The following is a 21,352-nucleotide window of genomic DNA, read 5'->3' on the forward strand; positions in this document are numbered from 1 at the left end:
GAGATAGAATCAAGTCTTGACAGTGATATGGATGTTCTGAGAGGTAATGAAGTAAAATTAAAAGGCACCTGGGCTATTTGAATTTGCAGAGCACAAATAATGTTAACACTGTAACAGAAATGGGAATTATAGCAAGAAAAAATATGTGTGTGGGAGAAGATGAATGATGGCAGAAGGATATTCAAGGTAAGAAGTTTATCAGGTAGTTGAAAAGTAGAAGTGGAACTTATGAAAGAGTTCAAAATTACCTAAGAGTGAAGACATGAGATTAGATGAAATATAACAGGAGAAAACATAGATAGGAAAGAAAGGAAGATCAAGGACAGATTTTTGGAGAACTAACATATTTAGGTACCAGGAAGAAAAGCCAGAAAAACAATAAATAGAGCCACAGTGTAGTGTTAAGAGTACAGCCTATGAAGCAGGATTGCCTGGAGCTCAGTAAGGACTCCAAGGTAAGAAGTTTATCAGGTAGTTGAAAAGTAGAAGTGGAGGGGCTGGCCCCGTGGCCGAGTGGTTAAGTTCACGCGCTCCGCTGCAGGCGGCCCAGTGCTTCGTTGGTTCGAATCCTGGGCGCGGACATGGCACTGCTCGTCAGACCACGCTGAGGCAGCGTCCCACATGCCACAACTAGAGGAACCGACAACGAAGAATACACAACTATGTACCGGGGGGCTTTGGGGAGAAAAAAGGAAAAAATAAAATCTTTAAAAAAAAAAAAAAAAAAAAGTAGAAGTGGAACTTATGAAAGAGTTCAAAATTACCTAAGAGTGAAGACATGAGATTAGATGAAATATAAGAGGAGAAAACATAGATAGGAAAGAAAGGAAGATCAAGGACAGATTTTTGGAGAACTAACATATTTAGGTACCAGGAAGAAAAGCCAGAAAAACAGTAAATAGAGCCACAGTGTAGTGGTTAAGAGTACAGCCTATGAAGCAGGATTGCCTGGAGCTCAGTAAGGACTCCACCATGCTACTTGCCATTTGACTTTATATAAATTACTCGACTTTCTTAGCTTTATTTATCAAATGGAGATAACTAATAACAGCTCATACCTGAGTTAGTATTCTGTCCATGTTACACGTTACTAATATATTAATCCTCAAAACAATCCCAGTGCATCTATCATACAAATGAGGAAACTGAGGCTTAGAGAAGTTAAGTAATTTGCCTGTGATAACATAGCTAGTAAGTGGAGAAGTGAATAGTAACAATAATAGAATAATAATAGTAGTAGTAGCTGTTTTATATAGTTTTTTGGATTAAATGAATAATGTTATATAAATGCATTTAGAGCAATGCCTAGAACATAGTTAAGTACTCAGTAATACTTGCTATTATTATTATAGTTGTTACTGTTATGAGGTCAACCAGGGAAACCTAAGGCTATGGATGGCAAAAGGTTTTTCATGAAAAAAGGAGTCAACAATGTCAAATCCTGTAAACAAGTCAAAGAGAACTGAAAGGAGGTCATGGGATCTGGGAACCAGAAAGGATCTCGTTGAGTGGCTTCACCAGAGTGGTGACGGCAAAACAAAAGCCAGATTGCAGGTGGTATTGACTAGGTGGGTGGTCAGAAAGCAAAAGGAACCAGGAGGTCACTCCTGTAGGAAGTGTGCTGAAAAGAAAACAGAATGATAGGACAAGGCTTGAGGTAAGAACAGGATGAAGTGCCTTTATTTTAGGATGGGCTGACAAATATCTTTGTAGCTTAAGGGGGAAGGATCAAGTGGAACACCAAGAGAGGATAAGGTCATGGAAGAGGTGGGAGGGATGAGATCATGGTAGTACGATCCCTGCAACGTAAGATATTCTTCCTTCTCATGAACAGAAGGGAAGAAAGAGAAAACAAATGCAAATAATGAGAAATACTGTGGGGCAATAAAGGATGGAACATATGAATGTTCATACCACACAGACTCAGACTCAATCTCTAGATGAGGCAGAAGAAGCACGGCAGGGTTGGGGTTTTCTGTGACTACAGTTAAGCTAATGAAAACAGACTCTGACACAACATTCATGGTGACAGATGGAAGCCTCTCATGTTCTTGTAATAAAGGAGATAAAATTTATGCTATTTACGCATAATTATTCTGAGCAATAAGGTGACATATATGTAGGTTTAATCTAGAATTTGGGAAATAAAGATAGCTTTTGACTTAATTTGTATCATCATAGTTATGTATCATCACATAACTATGACACTATTTATCTGCTAATAATTAGGACAAAGCAGGCAACAAATGGGTTTGAAATAAAAGTCAAAAGACCAACTCTGATATTTTAATGATAATGAAAGCATTTCTGAAAATTATTTATTGATATATCTTTAAATCAGTTAACACAAGAGGCCCAGCCTGAGTACTTTTAGTTTTTGTATTTATTGTGTGCTAACCATATCCAAAAATCAGTGAAATTTTAAAAATCAAAGACTATTCCACAAGCATAAATCACACAATATCAAGTCTTCAAATTAAAATAAATAACCTAAAATAATTAAAGGAAAGGGAAAATTACATCATAGAACTTGTGTTAGAGAGTAAAGCTTTCAAATTTCATTGGGGTACCTAGGGTATTCAGATATGACTTCTAAGGAAGTGTCATTTACCTAATATATAATAAACTGACTAAACACTAGTTATGGAAATTACACGCCCCTAACAGCTTACCTCTCAAGATGAACATAATGTCTGGAAAGGACGTTTTTAACCAAAAACATAGTCTTTGCATTAGTCTCTGGACCCATTAATTTGGAAAAATACAATTTTGCACGAAGAAAATATCCAGTGGGCCACAGCCACTCCTAAAAATGACAATTTAAAAGTAAAAAAAAAAAAAAAAAAGAAAAGACCTATGAATATCTAAAGTTATTTTAAAAATAACTTTAAATGAAAATTCAGAAAAGAGAAATGAAATTCTTACAGGTCCTTGGTGATAATTGAAACCTTTAGCAAGATTGTAGTTGTCATTGTCTAAGGCATTGTCATAAATTCCACAGTAAACCATATCACTGCAAAATCATTGAAATTTAGGTTAAAAAAAGATCAGACATTATACAGAAAGCATTAGAAAAATTTTTCAATAGCAAAGGTAAGAGAAATAAGCAAATTTATTTTGTCTTCGAATCTATAGACTAAACTATCCATTTAACCTTAAAGGAGGATGCACTGAGTTTAGAGGCCTTTAATCATGTGTTAGGGAATGATTGACAAATAATTACTGGCTAATACAAAAAAATCTAAGATAGTCAGGTATCTAGGCTTCAAGGAGTTAGCTTGACACTAAATATTAAAGTCAATTATTTCACTAGGCCTTTACTATATTTATAACAATTAAAATATACACAGAATAATTTAAATTAGTAAGCATTAAAAATAAAGTTTTACTAATTATTATATATTGGAAACTTTTCCATAAAGTTATTTTAAAATTGGTGTATTATCAGATTACAGATTGCAACTGAACACACATAATTTATACACACTTATAAACCAAAGTATTATAAACTTATTGAAACAGAAAATATAAGACAGTCTATACTGAGTTTAATTCATTATTACTTTTCATCTTTTTCTTTTAGTGAGAGACAGAACTAGCCACATAAGTGAGCTTTAACTGTGGCCTTTAGTTTTAACCAGCAGTTCTTAACACCTCTGAAAATATGGAGAACAGCTCAGAATGCAGGTAAGTACACACATAAAATTTGCATCTCAAGACTGAAATGAGTACACAGTAAATTAGGAAAAATCTACAAAAGTAAGGGTACTATAGAAATGGGGCTCTCTCATATGCTGATATAGAAAGCAAATTGATGACAGATATCAAGGTTTATAGGAAAACAGTAAAACAGAAAAGTCATTAAAAACTCAGCAAAAACCAAAAGTAGTAAAAGAAAGGAAATATAAATTGGCATAAACAAATAATCATAAAATAAAAACAATTATATATTGGTTTAAATAAACATAGTGGTATAATTACATAGGAAGGATGCAAAGGGTTGGTGGAGAGGTGGGGATAGAGTTAATCTTCATCTCACATCACAAGAAGTAAACAAATAATGTCTAATACTTAAAAAAATCAAGAAACAGCCACATACACATATTATTGAGAAATATGGAAGGAACTACTAGGAGTAACAACTTAGAAAATAAAGATTGTCTCTGAGGAGACAATATGTCCATACTTCCAATGTCCATAATAATTATTACTTTTACAATCAGAAAAAAATATGCCTTAGAAAATTTTGATAATGTATTAGTTTTATAAACTTAAAACTCTCTTTATTGGTTATTGAATACAGGACAGCCAATGGCATTTTGAACAGAGATGTTTAATGAAGACACAGAAGGTATTTTTAAAAACTCAGTTCAAATGCAATTTTAGCGATTTTATTGACAAGCAAAAACATTATGATTGATGCAACATAATATCAACATTCTTAGTCCTTATACTCCAACTTACGCTGGACTTCAAGTTTTAATGCCAAGATTAAGTACAATTATATATTAAGTATGATATGAACAACATTCTTAATATTTATATTCTAACTTACTCTGGATCCAAAGTTTTCATGCCAAGGGGACCAAGCAATTTTTTTTCTGCAATCTCCAAAGCTTTCCATGCTTTTTCTGGGGTAAACAGCTCAGGGGCCTAATGAATGTCAAAAAGAAACACACAAACTTTTTAAGATCATAGAATAATTAGTTTCCACCCAAAGTGGAACATAAACTACTCATAAACGTGGAAAAGAATGAAAACTATTTAAAAATACAATATGGGTCGGAATTCAAGTGCAGATACCTAACCAGATCTAATCCCATGAGGCTGACTTGCAAGCACTGTTCCTGGCCTTAGAAGTCAGGGAGGTTGTTAGAGGTGATTATTTCCTCATGTTATTTCGAGACAGTGTACCAGCTCCAAAAGGAAGCTGCCAAGCTACAATGAACGCAGAACACACTTAACCCATCTAATTCATTCTTCAGAAGATTTACAATAGCTTCCTTTAAGTATATCCGGTAACCATTTTTTGCTTCTGAGGTCATAATAAAATAAGAAGGACTTGCACTTCAACAGCGTGAGTAAATTTACTTGTGATATGGAGAAGGAGAGAAAGCATTGGTGACTAAGGATCTGCATTAATTTTAATGGTTAAATGAAACCAAATGCACACTGAACCGAAGCTACCTTTACGTACCATTCTACTATAATTAACAGTACTATGTTTAGTACTCTTTTTGACAAAGTGGAGACAGCTAGGCAGGCATGGAAGGAGATATATCTCCTCTAGTCTACCACTATTTTATTTACTATTGCAGTTTATTTTTCCACCAAGTAGAGATAAAATAACGAGAGTCTAGACTTTTTGGCTAGATGGAACTAATTACAGCAATACAACAAAGAGCACAGAAGGTGAGTTGAAGCTACCCACATTAGTTCACTGTCTGGATCTTTCCAACTAGTGTGCTGAGACACTGGTCATGGCAGAGGTGTGCTGAAATATAGATGCTCTCAGCTGGCAAGGCAGTTGGGTGGGGCCTGGGGCTGACTGAAGCAGCTGGATCCGGCACAAGCAACCTAATCCGTTTAGCCCAGTGTGCTATACAAAGATCATCATTTTCTATGTGTGCTATGATGTCAAAGACCTTGGGAAGCATTTCATTAGTCACATCCCTTATTTTCTATTTTCTGATACCAAATGTTATAGGTTAAGGGAGATATGCATAATGCTTTATTGATCAGAAAAGACTATAAAACTAGATAGTAAACCATATACTTTTTAGCAATTAAATGAATTTAAAAACAAAGGGGAATGAAGAACTAAATAAATCTTATCACAACATTTTTGAAATTTGAAAATAACAAACAAAACACTTACTACGACCATTGCTATGGTAAAATTAGGCCTGAGCTGGTAGTCACACCAAGGGCTTGATGCTCCATAACTATCTTTGTATATGCCACGTTTGTGAACCAGCTCAGGATGCTTTTCGTTAAAATCTGAAGGGTCTTCTGACACATGAAATAGCTTTTCAAAGTTGTCTTGTATTTTTCTGTTCCACTCATCATATGAGACTGTCACAAACTTTCCTGAAACATGACAAAAGACTCGTCAGCTTTAAGCATTTGAAGAAATCCATACATTTAGTTATAGCCAAAGAATAATATTTAGGCAATAAATTATCCACTTTTTGAAAGTGTCAGGGTCTTTTGAAGGGCACTAGCTTGAAATTTAAAATTATCTTTCACTATATTACCAAAAAAGGATTAGACTCTAGCAAATGATCCCTAATTTGTCTTTGTATCACTCGTATATGTTTGATAAAGTTACCTTTATTGAGCACTTGAAATGAGGCTAGTCTGAATTGAGATGTGCCAGAAGTATGAAAGATTTCTAAGACTTAGTACTCCTCAAGAAGAATGTAAAACAGTTCATGAAAAACTTCATATTGATTACATGTTGAAATAATATTTAGCATATATTGAGTCAATAAAATATATTCTTATAATTAATTTTACCTGTTTCTTACTTTTTAAAAATGTGGGTACTAGAAAATTTAAAATTATGTATATGGCTTAAGTTATATTTCTATTGGACAGCACAGTTCTCGAAAAAGAGATGTAAAGCTTTCATAATTGTTCACAAAAACACAGCTTACTCACAGTCATGCTGAGGAAAAAGAAAAGCACAAAAAGACAATAACTACGATGCTTTTCATATCTCAGTTCAAAGTTGCTATAAAAATATGGTTAGTAACCAGGTTTGTTATATTTTTCATACTAGTAAATTAATGGTTTTTCTTTCTTCTTAAACTTAAGGGTTTTCTAATCTTAGATCATTGAGTCAAATGATGATAACGTAGGTTAAGAATAAAGAAAGAACATTCTAAGTTTCTTTGTAAATAAAATGAACAGCTTACCATGTCTTTTTACTCGGACTTCATGATAAGGGAAAATATTTTTTCGGGATAATTCCAGCAACCAACGAACGGCAGATTTACTCAGGCCCACAATTTCCACAGCAGACCCATCTCTAAAATTAAATTTTATTCTGTGAGTTGGAGTCATTTAAGCACTATTTAAAGGGTATTCAATAAACAATTTTGGTGAATTATATAACTAATGTATTACAAAAACAATTATCTAAAAAAAAAAGCCCTTGCTTTATAGGAATGTGTATTGCACATAAAAGAAATCTCTCCTTTTACCATTTTGCCATTGCTTACCTTCCTAATATATTTTTTAAAAATTCTATAAAGTAGAATGGGGATTATGGAGTAAAAGGAGATGGCAACTGGAAAAAGGTAGGAATAAGGAATCAGAGAATATTGAAATAGAATACCAAAGAAAAGACAGCAAACATGAGATATAGGAATGGAGAAAGCCAGGGAAGGTGAACACAAAAATTTAATTAAAAGCTAATTTTTAAGGAAAATGAAAGGGAAGTACAATATCTAATAATGTACCCAAATAAATAGATTTTAAAAAGAATTTGCAAAGGATGTAACAACAGCTAATACTAAATAATTTTTTTGACAATTCTGACTGAAGATAAAATTTAGAATAAGAAAATAGTTTCTCAGACTTGACACCATATTAAGCATTTGAAATTATAAAAAGCGATGGGATAAAAGATTAAAAAATTTTGGGGGAAAAGTTTCAGAAAGTGAAAGGATTTCATAAAGGACAGGATAACTGACTGTTTTCTATGTTTACAAAAGATGGGCATAATGAAATGTTTACAATGAAAGCACTTTAGGTTAAGAACATATCTTAACCACAGGGATAATGAGTCATAAAACTTTCCATTGAGGTGCTTGTAGAGAATCACCCCAGGAGAACTTACAGAAGAGAAAAGAGAGCTCTACTTGATGATTACACCAAGAGGATTGTGTATGTGTATATTAGGGGAGAGGGAGGGGGAAATGGAAGAGGAAGTGGGAAGGAGGAAGGGAGATTTTGACTGATTTAATATGAAGACTTTATTGTTAATAATAAAAGGTTCCACAAGTATGTGGTTTAAAAAAGGGTATAAACAGGGACCGGCCCTGTGGTGTAGTGGTTAAGTTTGGCACGCTCTGCTTTGGTGGCCTGGGTTTGCAGGTTCAGATCCCAGCATCGACCTACACCATTAGTCAGCCATGCTGTGGTGGTGACCCACATATAAAGTGGAGGAAGACTGGCATAGATGTTAACTCAGAGCTAATCTTCCTCAAAAAAAAAAAGGTCCAATTATATAAGCACCATAAAATAAACATGACCTTGGAGTGGCCGGGATTCCTCTGTTTCTAGCTCTGTCACTTTCTCCCATTTTATCCATCCATGTGCCGCAATTGAAGCGATTTCCTCCATAAACAAATCCCGTTTCTTCATCAACTCCTGCAGTTATATTAAAACCTATAAAAGCAAAATAAAACATTTATAAATTTAAAAGGAATATAAATAGGACAAGTACTCTGGAGAGCAATTTGGTAATACCTTAAAGGCTGAAGATGTGCATATACTACCTCATAGTAATTTCATTTCTAAATAGATACTCTAGAGAAACCCTTACCTATGTGCACATGGAGACACGTATGAAGATATTCATTTCAACGGTGCTTGTATTATCAAGAAAATAAATAACTGCTGAGTAGAGAATGGATAAACACTGTGGTTTATTCATACAATGGAAAACTCTATACCATTTAGAATTAATGAACTGGATTTACACGAATGAAAATGGATAAATTCCAAAAACAAAATGATTGAGTAAATAAGTTGCAAAAGGATATGCATGATAAGATACTTTTTCTGTAAAAGTTTAAAATATAGACAATACTAATATGTACAACCATGCATGTCTATATGGCTATGTCTAATATCATAATATTTGTTTAAAACTTAAAAGCATATAAAGTAGTTATATATAGTGTATATATACACATTATACAATAGTATACAACATAATATACTGAATGTATACTATATAATATCCTGAATATATACTACATAGCCTATATCATATGTAATTTATATATACTCGAACACACATAAACACATAAAGTACAAAAACATACATGGAAATTGTAAACCCTGATTATAGGACAGTCATTAATTCTAAAGAGGGAGCAAAGAGACAGAAATGAAGCTTTAGATAAGTCTGTAATGGTTTCTTTCTTTCCAGAACAAAAGAGAAAGATCTGAAGAAAATGTGGCCAAATGTTAGTATCTAGTTTTAGTTCTAGGTTCAAAGGTATAATTTATATTATTTTCTATATATTGCAATGTTTCATAATTAAAATTAAAAACTAAAATAATTCAGAGATGTCACAAAAATGTTCTTTAAATATAAAATCTATTTCTATTTAGTTACCTCTTGAAGGATAAAAAATGTACCAGTGATTCTTACCAGCTCAATTAGGTATAAAATTGTTATCACTACAAACAATAAATTAACTAAAAGAGGTTTAATTATTATTTAAAATATAATTTAGAATATTATAATATAGTATATAACATAATAGGAATGTAGAAGGAATTTAGATTCCTGAGTCTACATCAAAATTTGCCACTGAGTCAGTCAGTTATTGGAAATATCTGGGATAGATCACTTAAAAAGCTTATTTTTTTATGTTAAAAACAATAGTATTTAAAAACAAGACCAGGGGAAAAAATCCATAATCCTATAACCCTAACAAAATTATTACATTTCTATATTCCTTTCTGGTCTTTTTACGTAATAGTAATATTTTCATAAAAATATCACATCCAACTATTTTTCATGTATCAGATTAGACACCCATAGATTTTATGGTCTTTAATAGTTATAATCTGTAGAAATTACAAAATTTTTCATTCAAGTCAATATAAACATTTCCTGTTAGACATAATGGTTGTTTCATTCTTTTAGGCAATTATAAGCAATGTTAAGATCAATATCATTATGTAATACTATTTTTTTGTGTATTTTAGATTATTTCATGGGTTGGATTCCAAGAAGTGAAATACGTTCATGAAAAAAAATATGAATATTTTATGTCTCATAAAATATATTTGGATATATATATCCAAATTGATTTCCAAAAAGAATGAGTCAATTTACAATGCCATCAGTAGTACATGAATCCCTCTCAAAACTGACAACTGTTATCCTTGTTACTATTTGTTATGGGTTGAATTGTGTAAACCCCCAACTTCATAGTATTGAAGTCCTAACCCCTAATATCTCTGAATGTGACCTTATTTGGAGATAGGAATTTACAAAGTTAATCATGTTAAAATAAGGTCATTAGAAAGTAGGCCCGAATCCAACCTGACTGGTGTCCTTACAGGAAGAGGAAATTCGGACACAGACATTGCAGGGGAAGACGATGTGAAGCATCTCTGTTTTAACTCTGTACACAAATCAACTGTTTTACAAAAAGTATTTTCTAAAAGCCTAGGTTATAGACACAGAGAGACAGACCATGGATGAAATCCTAGCTCTGTCACTTGGTAGCTGTGTGACTCTGGGCAAGCTACTCTGCTTCAGTCATCTTATCAATAAAAATGGGAGCAATATAACTCATTGATGCCCAATGGACCCGGGAGCGTTAAGTGGGAATAACACAGATAAAGTAGTTAGCACAGTGGCTAGCACAGAGTAAGCACTCAATTACCAGAAATTATTATTATACTATAAATGCAACCACCAAATTACCTTTCAAATTGCTGACAAAGATATAAATTTTATCTCTCTTCTACAAATTAATACCAAATCGGTAAGATCAGAAACTGTGTTAATCTTTTTCATGGTTATATTCTGAAGTTCTACACGTAAATAAAATATTTGTCAAATAAATCAACAATTACAAGGTTTAATTTCACCTCATCAGTAAATCTTTACTACGTGAAGCTATGTACCTTCATCCTTCATGTTTCGATCTATCTGTGGACCAGCATTCCTTTCTCGGAACTGTATGCCCTGCACATGTCTTTGCATAGCTTCCTGTATTACTTCAAACAATGGTTGATCCTGTTTGAGACATAATGAACGCTACCTTTGTTAGAAATTATATTTTTCTTTTCTTCCCCCAAATCCCAAAACTTATGTTTTGTAAAAACATATATTTTCCTTTGGAGGGAGAAATGGGGCTCAGGAGTGGGACCGGGGAAAGCAGCAGTTCCCTATACACCAAATAATGCAGCTGATCTTTGGTATACGAATATTTAATATATTGCAGTTTTGACTATTCATGTTTGTGACATGAAATAATTTGTAATTTTGCTGACACATGAAAACAAATCTTGTGAGTAACTAAAATAGTTTGTAATAGAGTGAACTGTTCAGTTAATAAATGAATCTAGCTTATTATACAGAAATCTGAATTTTAATTTGGCATTACTGTTCCTATTCATCCACATACATAGTAATGGGGATAAATTCTATACTAAAGCGGTACTTTAGGTAAAAACTTTTTTTGACAAATGTTCTTTGAATAATTCATGATATAAACATCATGGGGACACAAATCTATGCTTGTCCTGAGGTAGTTTAGAAGTGTCCCACAGAAATACACCAAACAAACGATAACATAAAGGCAGATCAGAAGTGGCAAAAGCACAGAGTTACTATATATTATTGACTGGGAAGAAACCACTCAAAAACGTTATTTATTCTGCACTGGTCATAAGATAAACTCTGAACTCCCCGGACTGGTAGTCAAGGCTCTCCACAACGCAGTTCCCTCTCCCACAATCTCTTACTACCCTGCACGTGCCCTACACAAGAAGCCCAACTAGACCGAGCAGCATGTCCTAACTATGCTTCCACTCACCCTGCGTTTTATTATTTCTTTCATCTTTGATGTCTTCCCACAACTTTTCTCATCTCTGCTGAAATTCTACTCACTTTTTTAAGGTTCAGTTTAGGTGAAATTAGCTGCTTTCTGAAGTCTTCCCTGAGACCCATCTACTAGATCATCTCTGTCCCTTTTATGAGACTACACAGCATTTCCCACACCTCTTTCTGCAGTGACCATGTTATATACACATCATCTCTTCACCGTGTTGCAAGCTCTTTAAGCAAGGAGCAAGGCTTATGTCTGCAGTCTCTCATGGTATGGCAAGGGCTAAGTATGTACCAATATTTGAAGAATTCTTAAGATTCGGATTCTAAATTACACGTATTTTCATATTAGAAGCTAAGTCATTTGTCAGGAAAAAAATTATTTTAAAAAATGATTTTTACCACTGTGCCAGCAGACAAAGGAACAGAATCATCTGTAGGATACATTCTGGAAACCGGGCACCTGAGGATGTCCAGGCCATTTGGAACAATTTTACAGTAATCCTGAATACACTGTAGCCACCACCACACAGCATCCCGGCAATTGTATCTGGCGTGAGTTCCTTCACCCAGGAGATTAGGAATGAGACCGTGTCTCAGGGTGCCAGCAAATGCTAAAATAATATTCCTAAAACAACAGAATTAGGTGGATCATTTGACATGAAAACAATCACTCAAACCAACTGAAGTCACTTTTTATGACTATTACTTTGGATGCATTTTCACTCTTGCCCTTATTTCTTTGTATTTTCATGTACAAAGTAGTCATAATATGATAGAACAAACACTGAATTAAAAGTCAGAAACCCTGATCCCAGCCCCGGCTTTTTCTCTAACAATCTGTATAACTTACCCTCTCTGGGATAGTCTTTTCATCTGTGGAGTTAGGGATTGGACTGGCTAATTTTTAAGGTCCCTCACAGTTTTAGATTCTACTTCTGAAATCCTTGCTATTTCAAAATCTAAATAAGTAAGAATGTGAACTTCATTATTTTAAATAGTAGATACCAAGAGCAAAGCAAATATAGAAAAAAATAAACGGGTAAAAGCTTACCTTGAAAAACATGATTCATCAAAAAGTGGTAGAGGATACTTTATCTTTTAAATTGTTATTCTACTTTCATATACCAAATGACAACTTTTTAAGATGGCACGGCATTCTAGAGAGCGTGAAACTAAGAAATAAGACTGAGGTTTAAATCCTAGTGTTGCCATCTATATGACTTTGGAAAAGTCATTTAAAATGTCTAGGCCTCAGTGCTTTTTGGCTAAACCACTTAGAAATTTGATTGATTCTGTATCTCAGTTTAATGCCCATCTCTTAAATAATCGTGCAATAGGAAACTTTCTATCTTCTGCAGTACAAAAGTGTTAAGTGGACAGTGGCACTTCCAATCATAACCATCCAGAAGAATGTCATATACTTGGAAGTTGAATAAGAAGACCTCTGTGCACGAACGCCTCTACAGCGGGAGGAAATAGAAGTGTCTGTGGTAGAGAGAGCCATGTGTCCACCAAGAGGGCTTTCCTACATGTAGTCATGGCCAGATGACTGCATTCTAAGGCAAAAGAACGTGATGGAACTGACGTAGGTTATCTGCACGGAACAGGTTTATTTTCCCCAGACTCCTTCCCTCTCTGCCAGCTGACAGCAGAGGACTCGGAGGCCCTGGAAGATGGTAGATTCTCAAGATTGAAGGAGCCTGTATCCCTTAATTACTACGTGGAAAGCTGCCTCCTGAACACCTATATTAGATTAGAAGCAAGAAATAAATTTCATTTGTGAAAAGTGATTGAAATTTAAGAGTTTATAATTTACAGCAGCTGGCACAGCCCTAACAGATACATTATCTTCTGAGAATCATCTAGATCAGGAGTGGCAAACTTTTCTGTAAAGGGTCAGACAGTAAATATTTTAGGCTTTCTTGGCCATATATGGTCTCAGTCATGCGTTCTTCTTCGTCTGTGTTTTTTTGTAAGGAAGATTGGCCCTTGAGCTAACATTCATTGTCAATCTTCCTCTTTTTGCTTGAGGAAGATTGTCCCTGAGCTAACATCTGTGCCAACCATCCTCTATTTCGTATGTGGGATGCTGCCACAGCATGGCTTGACAAGCAGTGTGTAGGTCCATGCTTGGGATCCAAACCTGCAAACCCCAGGCCGCCAAAGTGGAGTATGTGAACTTAACCACTATGCCACTGGGCCGGCCACCTTCTTCTGTTTTTAATGACTGTTTAAAAAGTTAGAAACCATTCTTTGCTCACAGGTCATACAAAACAGGTGACAGGCCATAGTTTGCTGACCCTTGAACTAGACAGTCACATAAAATTAAGAAGCAGAAATTTTTGGTACTACATAGAAGTGATAAGTGGGAGCCCAGATAACAATGAAAATAATAATAATGATTAAAAAACTAATATTTATGTAATGCTTAGCATGTAGCAGACACTGTTCTGGACACTTCAACTACATTAGCTCTTTTAATCTTCACGAAAACCCTGTCAGATAAGTACTATAAGCATTTTACAGAGAGTGCAAAGAGGATAGACAACTTGTCAGTGGGTAGTTTGGAACCAGGATTAGAACCTGGCAGTCTGGCTCAAACCCAAGTTCTTAACCACTACACTACACTGAATCCTGATGTTCCATTTCCTGCTTCTTAGTCACAGTCATTTTGGGGCATTTGGGGAAGAAGCAAACAGCCTCTCAAATTTCTACAGCCCCAAAATGGTATCTTAAGTCAATAAGAAAAGGTCTTATGAGGTTAGCAAGGAAAAATATAATACATTTCAGATGCCCACTTAAAAATTTTCAATTTTAAAAGGACCAAAAATAAAACTTTTGTCATTTGAAAAGGCCAACTTCAGTTATTTTTCTGATGACATCAAAACGAGGTATCATATACATGCTGTTTTTGCTAAAAAAAACTCGTAGAGCAGTGCTGTAAAACTTTAGCCTTAGGCTGCTGAAAATCTCCTGGAGCCCCCGCGAAAACATAGATTTCCACCTGTCAACTCTGCCCTCTCTACCCCCAGCTTTGGATTCAGGAGGTCCGGCCTAGGGACCAAGAATTCGCATTTCTAACAAGCTCTCAGATGATGGTGACACTGCTGATTTGTGGAACACACTTTGAGTGGCACTGCTGTGGAGCTTTTCTGTTCTACCTCTGATAAATTCATTAGTATTATTGTGACATAAGAAAACACCATTTCGGGGGCCAGCTCTGTGGCCAAGTGTTCAAGTTCGCACACTCCGCTTCGGTGGCTCGGGGTTTCGCTGGTTCAGATCCAGGAAGCAGACATGGCACCGCTCATCAGGCCATGCTGAGGTGGTGTCCCACATAGCTCAACCAGAGGCACTCACAACTAGAATATACAACCATGTACTGAGGGATTTTGGAGAGAAGAAGAAAAAGAAAAAAAGAAGAAGATTGGCAACATATGTTAGCTCAGGTGCCAATCTTTCAAAAAAAAAAAAAAGAAAACACCATTTTAAGTCTAGAAAACATAAAACTGGAGGTTACATGGCCTGACAACAAATAGAGGAAAACCTGTTATTATAATTCTTCCTACAGAACTCAGTCAGAGAGCCAGCAATGTTTTCATTATAAACGGACAAAAATGATAGACTTTCAAATTTTACCTAAAAGTTTATCTGAGTTCTCATATGTTACTTAATTCAGGCATAGAAATTTTACTCTTTAGTGAGTGATGTTAGTAACACAGTTAGACAGTTTTTACTTTTACTGACATAAATGAGCAAACGCTGAAGATATCCTGACCTGTAACATGAGAGACTAGAATTTAGTAACTGCAAAGATTTTCACTCCTTTGAAATTCTATGATCCTATTAAATGCAAAAAACATGCAAAAAATAAAATAAAAAAACACTTAAGGAAAACATGCCTCCCAAATGTTGAGAATAGATGGATTTGAAGGAAACTTTGAAGAGCACGTGAAGAACATGCAGGCATAAACTTGCACTGCAATGTTTTAGAGATCTCCTACCTGGCCTCCAAATAGCGTCCCGTAACCAGCAGCAGACCTCTGAGCGCAATGAAGGTATCCCTTCCCCAGCAGCGGAAAATGCCAGCAGAAAAATGAGGTAAGCCTAACAGGAAGCACAACAAAGTAATGTGTTAATCTTAATAACATACGCCAGCCTTTGGACACTATTACTATGGATCAGTTGGTCTAAACCTGGGGGACCACAGGCCTGAGCTAGAGGGAGTCTGTAAATCCTCTAAAATTATCGGCAAAATGCTCGTCTATACTCATGACTACTTTTGTGCAATGAGATTCCAGATTCTTATCAGATTCTTCCAGGAATCTGTGACTCAAGAGAGATTAAGAACCAGGGCCGGAGGGACTGGCCCCGTGGCCGAGTGGTTAAGTTCGCTCGCTCCGCTGCAGGTGGCCCAGTGTTTTGTTGGTTCGAATCCTGGGCGCGGACATGGCACTGCTCATCAAACCACACTGAGGCAGTGTCCCACATGCCACAACTAGAAGGACCCACAATGAGGAATATATACAACTATGTACCGGGGGACTTGGGGAGAAAAAGGAAAAAATAAAATCTTAAAAAAAAAAAAAAAAAAGAACCAGGGCTGGAGACGGGTGCCTATCTGAATCGACTCAAATGTGTGAGTCTTTAAACACAGACAATAAAACTAAAGATTAAAATCAGAGATCAAATATTTAACACATAAACACTTAATATAATGTTAATGATATATTTGAAAAGATCCTACCTGCAATTTATAGGCAACAAATTAATCTAAATGAAATTATTACCTTAATATACAATTAAATATTAATCTATTACTCGAGTTAAACTTTATTACTAAATTTCCCATTAATTCAAAACAACTTAAAAGTGTTACACTTTGTTATCCAGAAACAGTTTTTACAGATGAAAACAAGGATTTCAGCTGTCAAATAACTTGAACATTCTAGGTACTTGTAGCCTTTATGCATGAGATAAAATAGGACGGCTGATGGATAAAATCTAAAATTTTACTTTTAGATTGAGTTTGGTTTCTTGTCAAATGTGTAAAGAAATACAATTGTTATCTGTATTTGTAATAAAAACAAAAAAGTAGTAGGAAAGTAAAACAAAGGCAAATGGCATTTCACTCAAAAAAAGAACTATGCTAAAGCATAAATATAACAAATTTTTCAGGAAGGGAAACTTGAGGACACAAATAAAATGTACACAGCATTCATTCATAACTAACTTCCAAGCACTTAACACTATCTGACATTATCTTGTTTTGTTTGTTTCCTGGTTTGTTGAATGAATGATTGTCCTTTCCAGTAGAAAATCAGATCCACGATAACAGAAACCTCATCTTCCTTGTTTACCAAAGTATATCTATCATTGAAAATTGTAACTGGGTACATTATAAAAATTTACTGAATGAATAAAATAAGAGACTAATTATAAAAGGTAAATCTAGAGGTGAAAGAATTTGACTAAGATAAAAGAAAAGTTTGGTAATTTCTAAGTGTACTTCACAATTGAAGTTTCTGCTTACTGGGTCTTCACCTTCCTGGAGATCAGAAATTATTTTCTTCTGTTAAGAAAGATCAGAACTAAAGGTAACATTAGACATTTCTCTTTATATTGCCTCCAAAATAATGGTACAAAATTTCCGTAAATGGTTTGTGTATTATTTATACATGGTTGATATATATGGCTTATATATGGTTGATGATGATAATTTTGATGACGACGATGATGATGACAACAGCTAACATATATATAGCACTCTGTGCCACACAGACTTCCTGGTACTTTAATTCATTTAACACCCTGTATGAAATATAAGTATAGATAGATTCAAAGGTGAGTTTAAGTTGGTATGTCTTAAAACACAGGTAGTATATCTTTGTTAAATGGTCAAAACCATAAAATCTCTAGCACTCATATGTGGAAATGTTTGTATAACTTTTTGACCTCTAAGACTATATGACTTATAGATTACATATCTTCTGAGTGATTCCTACTTTATCATTATTATAAAAGTCTACAATTATAATTTTTTTTCACTACTGTCACCAAAGGAAGGTATACTTGGCCTTGGTATTATTCATTTTAAAATGAACCCGAAAAACATATCTGCAAGTCTGAGTATATTTTGTTAGTATGGAGTATATAAAACAATCCCTTGGGATGCTAGATGTAAGTATCAGAACTTCTATTTATATTTATCAACTTACCTGTTTAGTTTCTAGTTTTGTTTTATCGTGTACCTGATATATAAGTATATCAGGGATCATAACTTACATAAGCATATCATTTATGATATCAGTATATTTATTTTGGGAGTGCTTAACAACAGCAGTGCATGATCAAACATGTTAAGATCACTATTTTATGTACAAGGCTTTTAAACAGTAGGCTTTAAAACCAAATTCTGCATATCAAATTTTTTTTGCCATGATGGCCCAGTTCAGTTTTATGAGCATCTGCATGAATTCACAGGGGAAAGATAAGGACCAGAAGGAAATCAAATAGATCAAATCAAATTAAATAAAAAAATTTGAGTGAAAATCTAAAACACAATTATATAATTAAGACATTCAGAGGGTTCACATGATCACTCTAAATAAAAAGTTAATTTCTTTTTTAGTTGTTGGGTCTCACCAAGTCATTTTTCTTGGTCTAAGCAGAGGCAAATTTAAGGGTAAAAAGAGGAAATCATATTTACAATACTATTACTTTCATCTTACAATTTGGTATTTTTCAGTTTAGTTTGGAAAGTTCTGTACTTCAGTGGCCTCAAATGTTAAGTACTTTCTAGAAATAGCTTGAAATATATTAAAGAGAAAACAAAAGGCTGTCCTTTGCCTATTTTGCTTACTTAGATGTCACTTGTTTCAGGTTTTATTACTACTTCCAGGAAAGGATGCCAACAAATATAGCTGAAAACATTTGACTGCAATTAGACACAATAAAAAAAATCACTTAACGTTTGTTTTCTTTTTGTAACTTGTAGAGGACCTATACATGATATCTTGGCAATAACAAGGTTGGGTTAAGTTTTAAAAATTGGGAAAGAAGTATAACATAATTGAAAAAGGGTAGTAAAACAAATCTGGTAAGAAAATACAAACTGTCAATAGTGGGAAAAAATAAAAACATGCTGAAGAAAAAAATTAACCAGCCACAATAAAAAATGCACATAAATGCCTGTTGCACAGTCATAATTAAATAGTAAGCATGGTTACTCTTTTTACAAGTGAATATCTATGAAATTTTACTAAGCAGTAACATAAAATCTTGAATAACATCATGAGATTTTTTTTAAGTAATTGTTTCCCCATAACTTTTCCCCTTGGAATAATATTGATTTACACATCTTAACCTTGTATGTAATTTCTTACCTGCAGCTAGAGACCCACAACACTGCTCCTTTTCTTTTGTGATCTCATTTACTCTATATGGTAGATCCGTAAGGGAAGGTGAAAGAAGTGGCAGAGAAGGGAATTTTCCTACTCCACACATTTGGACTGAACCCAGAGAAAGGTGTTTCACAAAGGTAGAACCATTCTGAACAAAGCTGGAACAAAGGGATGGAGCTTAAAATATTGTTTGTACAAATGCAAAAATTTTTATTTATTTTTAAAAAATGTTATTGTGGTAAGAACACTTGAGATCTACCCTCTTAGATTTTTAAGTGTATAATACAATATTGTTATTTTATTTATAGGCACAATGCTGTACAGCATATATGTAAAACTTATTCATGTTGCATAACTGAAATTTTATACCCATTGATTCAAAAGTTTTTAGCAGTATTATTTTACTTGGTTCCTTTCCTTCAAATAATCTTTCTACACAAATGTGTAACAATGGTAATATCACGTGAAAGAAATTTTCAGTTTGGTTAGATTTCAGAACTGCTTTCATTTCACCCAATATTCTAACTAGCTTTAAGTCTAAGTCCTGTTGTGAGACAAATGGTAGGACTGAAGTTTAGTTCTTTCTGAAATTATCCTCAAATCGATTTGGTGGCTCTTCACTAGCACATCATGATCTGTGTTTTCATTTCAGGGAAATTCATCATTAAAGGCAAATTTCATTCGTAATAATAGCAGAATATTTTTTCTTTTAATTAATGCACAATTAGAAAAAGAACTGTGTATGTATATTCTAAAAATTGTACCCATTACTTAAGTCAATGAACAAATAGAAACAACATAAAACAACTAAATTTTCCCATAAACATATTTCTATAGCTTTATAGAACAGATTTTAATACCTGAGTTTATTTTTGTATGCTCCAGATTAAACGATGCTAATAAATTTACTATCCACTTACACAAATTTTCAGTTCTATGAGTCTTTGACAGTTCCTCAATAAAATGCTTTTAAGAGTATGAATAAACTGACTCTGATATGGTTTCTACAAAGACATGCCTATTTACTCAAGCTTTGTTGGGCATACCTTGACATCTGCTTCCATGCTATATCCAGGAGAGTGGTGTATGCACCAATTAATATAGCATCAAAGTAACATGGAATAAGATAACGGGGGATCTGCTTCAGGTAGAGGAACATAGCCTGCAACCATTTACCAACCTGTTGTAAAAAATAATTTAAAAAAGTTAATTTCGTTTGTTTACAGGCAAGGTGTATTTTAAGAGGTAAATCCAAACATGCAACCCTACTATCTAGTAATCTATCAACTGTATTTCCATTTATTAGAAATGAAGGATGATAAAGAATGCAGGACAATGTTTCAGGTTAGAAAACAATATAAATATTTTATATAGCATAGTACTATAGTTCTTACTGTGCCCTTGTTTTTTTGGACTAGAATATAGCTTTACTTACTTCAGCAATAGTTCCTGATCGTGAAATAAGCCGGCTACTGACATAGTCAATCATCCAATCTCCAGATCTCAAATTGTCACAAAAGGGATGCCCCAAGTCATTCCTTGGTCTTATTTCTGCCAATATGGACATTAATCCTGAAAATTCAGAGAAATATCATGCTATATTATTGGCAGAGGTAATACGTTCCCATAGCCTGGGCTGCTGCTAGTCTCTCATGATTTGGAGTGAACACATATTGAGGTAGACACAAGGGCTGCGTAGTCCACAGTGCACTTTCCAGGGCTGGAGATAACAGTGGAAACACTGGCTTGAACCAAGCTACACAGGCACACTGAAGGGGGCTACTGTCACAGGGGCTTAATTCCAAGGTTCCTATCTTCTGAGACTGGTCTTGTTCTTTTCGATTTTAATGTTATAATATCTAAAGGCAACTGCATGGTTTCCCTGCCTAAGGCATCTGGGGGAAGAAAATTGATAAGTTTGTGTCTTTTCATATTGAAAAGTTGTAGATTCATTAATGTTTAGGCAAGATTTAAGGAAATCACAGAACCATTTTCAGAGAGAGCAAGAGCATCTATGGTGTTAAGAATAAAGCCAGCTTTGGAAAGAATCTTTGAAATATAACAGGAGGTACTTGGAATTAAAGTATCAAAGTGAGGTATGCAGGAATATTCTCAAGTAATACTCAAATAGAAGCAT

At 34.3% G+C, this 21,352-nt stretch overlaps 1 protein-coding gene across 6 annotated transcripts in view; it reads right to left on the reverse strand.

Annotated features, from left to right (window-relative positions):
* Positions 1–21,352, reverse strand: part of AGL (amylo-alpha-1,6-glucosidase and 4-alpha-glucanotransferase) — an 89,965-nt gene that overhangs the window by 9,076 nt on the left and 59,537 nt on the right. For all 6 annotated transcript variants that reach the window (XM_008507712.2, XM_008507899.2, XM_070592286.1 and 3 more), the window contains exons 22-33: positions 20,651–20,787; positions 20,262–20,395; positions 19,198–19,373; positions 15,817–15,919; positions 12,212–12,437; positions 10,885–10,996; positions 8,262–8,397; positions 6,921–7,033; positions 5,879–6,090; positions 4,556–4,653; positions 2,926–3,013; positions 2,673–2,806 (exon numbers count right to left, since the gene is read on the reverse strand). In XM_008507712.2, the coding sequence (XP_008505934.1) occupies positions 2,673–2,806; positions 2,926–3,013; positions 4,556–4,653; positions 5,879–6,090; positions 6,921–7,033; positions 8,262–8,397; positions 10,885–10,996; positions 12,212–12,437; positions 15,817–15,919; positions 19,198–19,373; positions 20,262–20,395; positions 20,651–20,787 (1,669 nt within the window). The remainder of the gene's footprint in view (positions 1–2,672; positions 2,807–2,925; positions 3,014–4,555; positions 4,654–5,878; positions 6,091–6,920; positions 7,034–8,261; positions 8,398–10,884; positions 10,997–12,211; positions 12,438–15,816; positions 15,920–19,197; positions 19,374–20,261; positions 20,396–20,650; positions 20,788–21,352) is intronic.

This window comes from Equus przewalskii, chromosome 24, assembly GCF_037783145.1.
Source record: "Equus przewalskii isolate Varuska chromosome 24, EquPr2, whole genome shotgun sequence".
Classification (NCBI taxonomy): domain Eukaryota; kingdom Metazoa; phylum Chordata; class Mammalia; order Perissodactyla; family Equidae; genus Equus; species Equus przewalskii.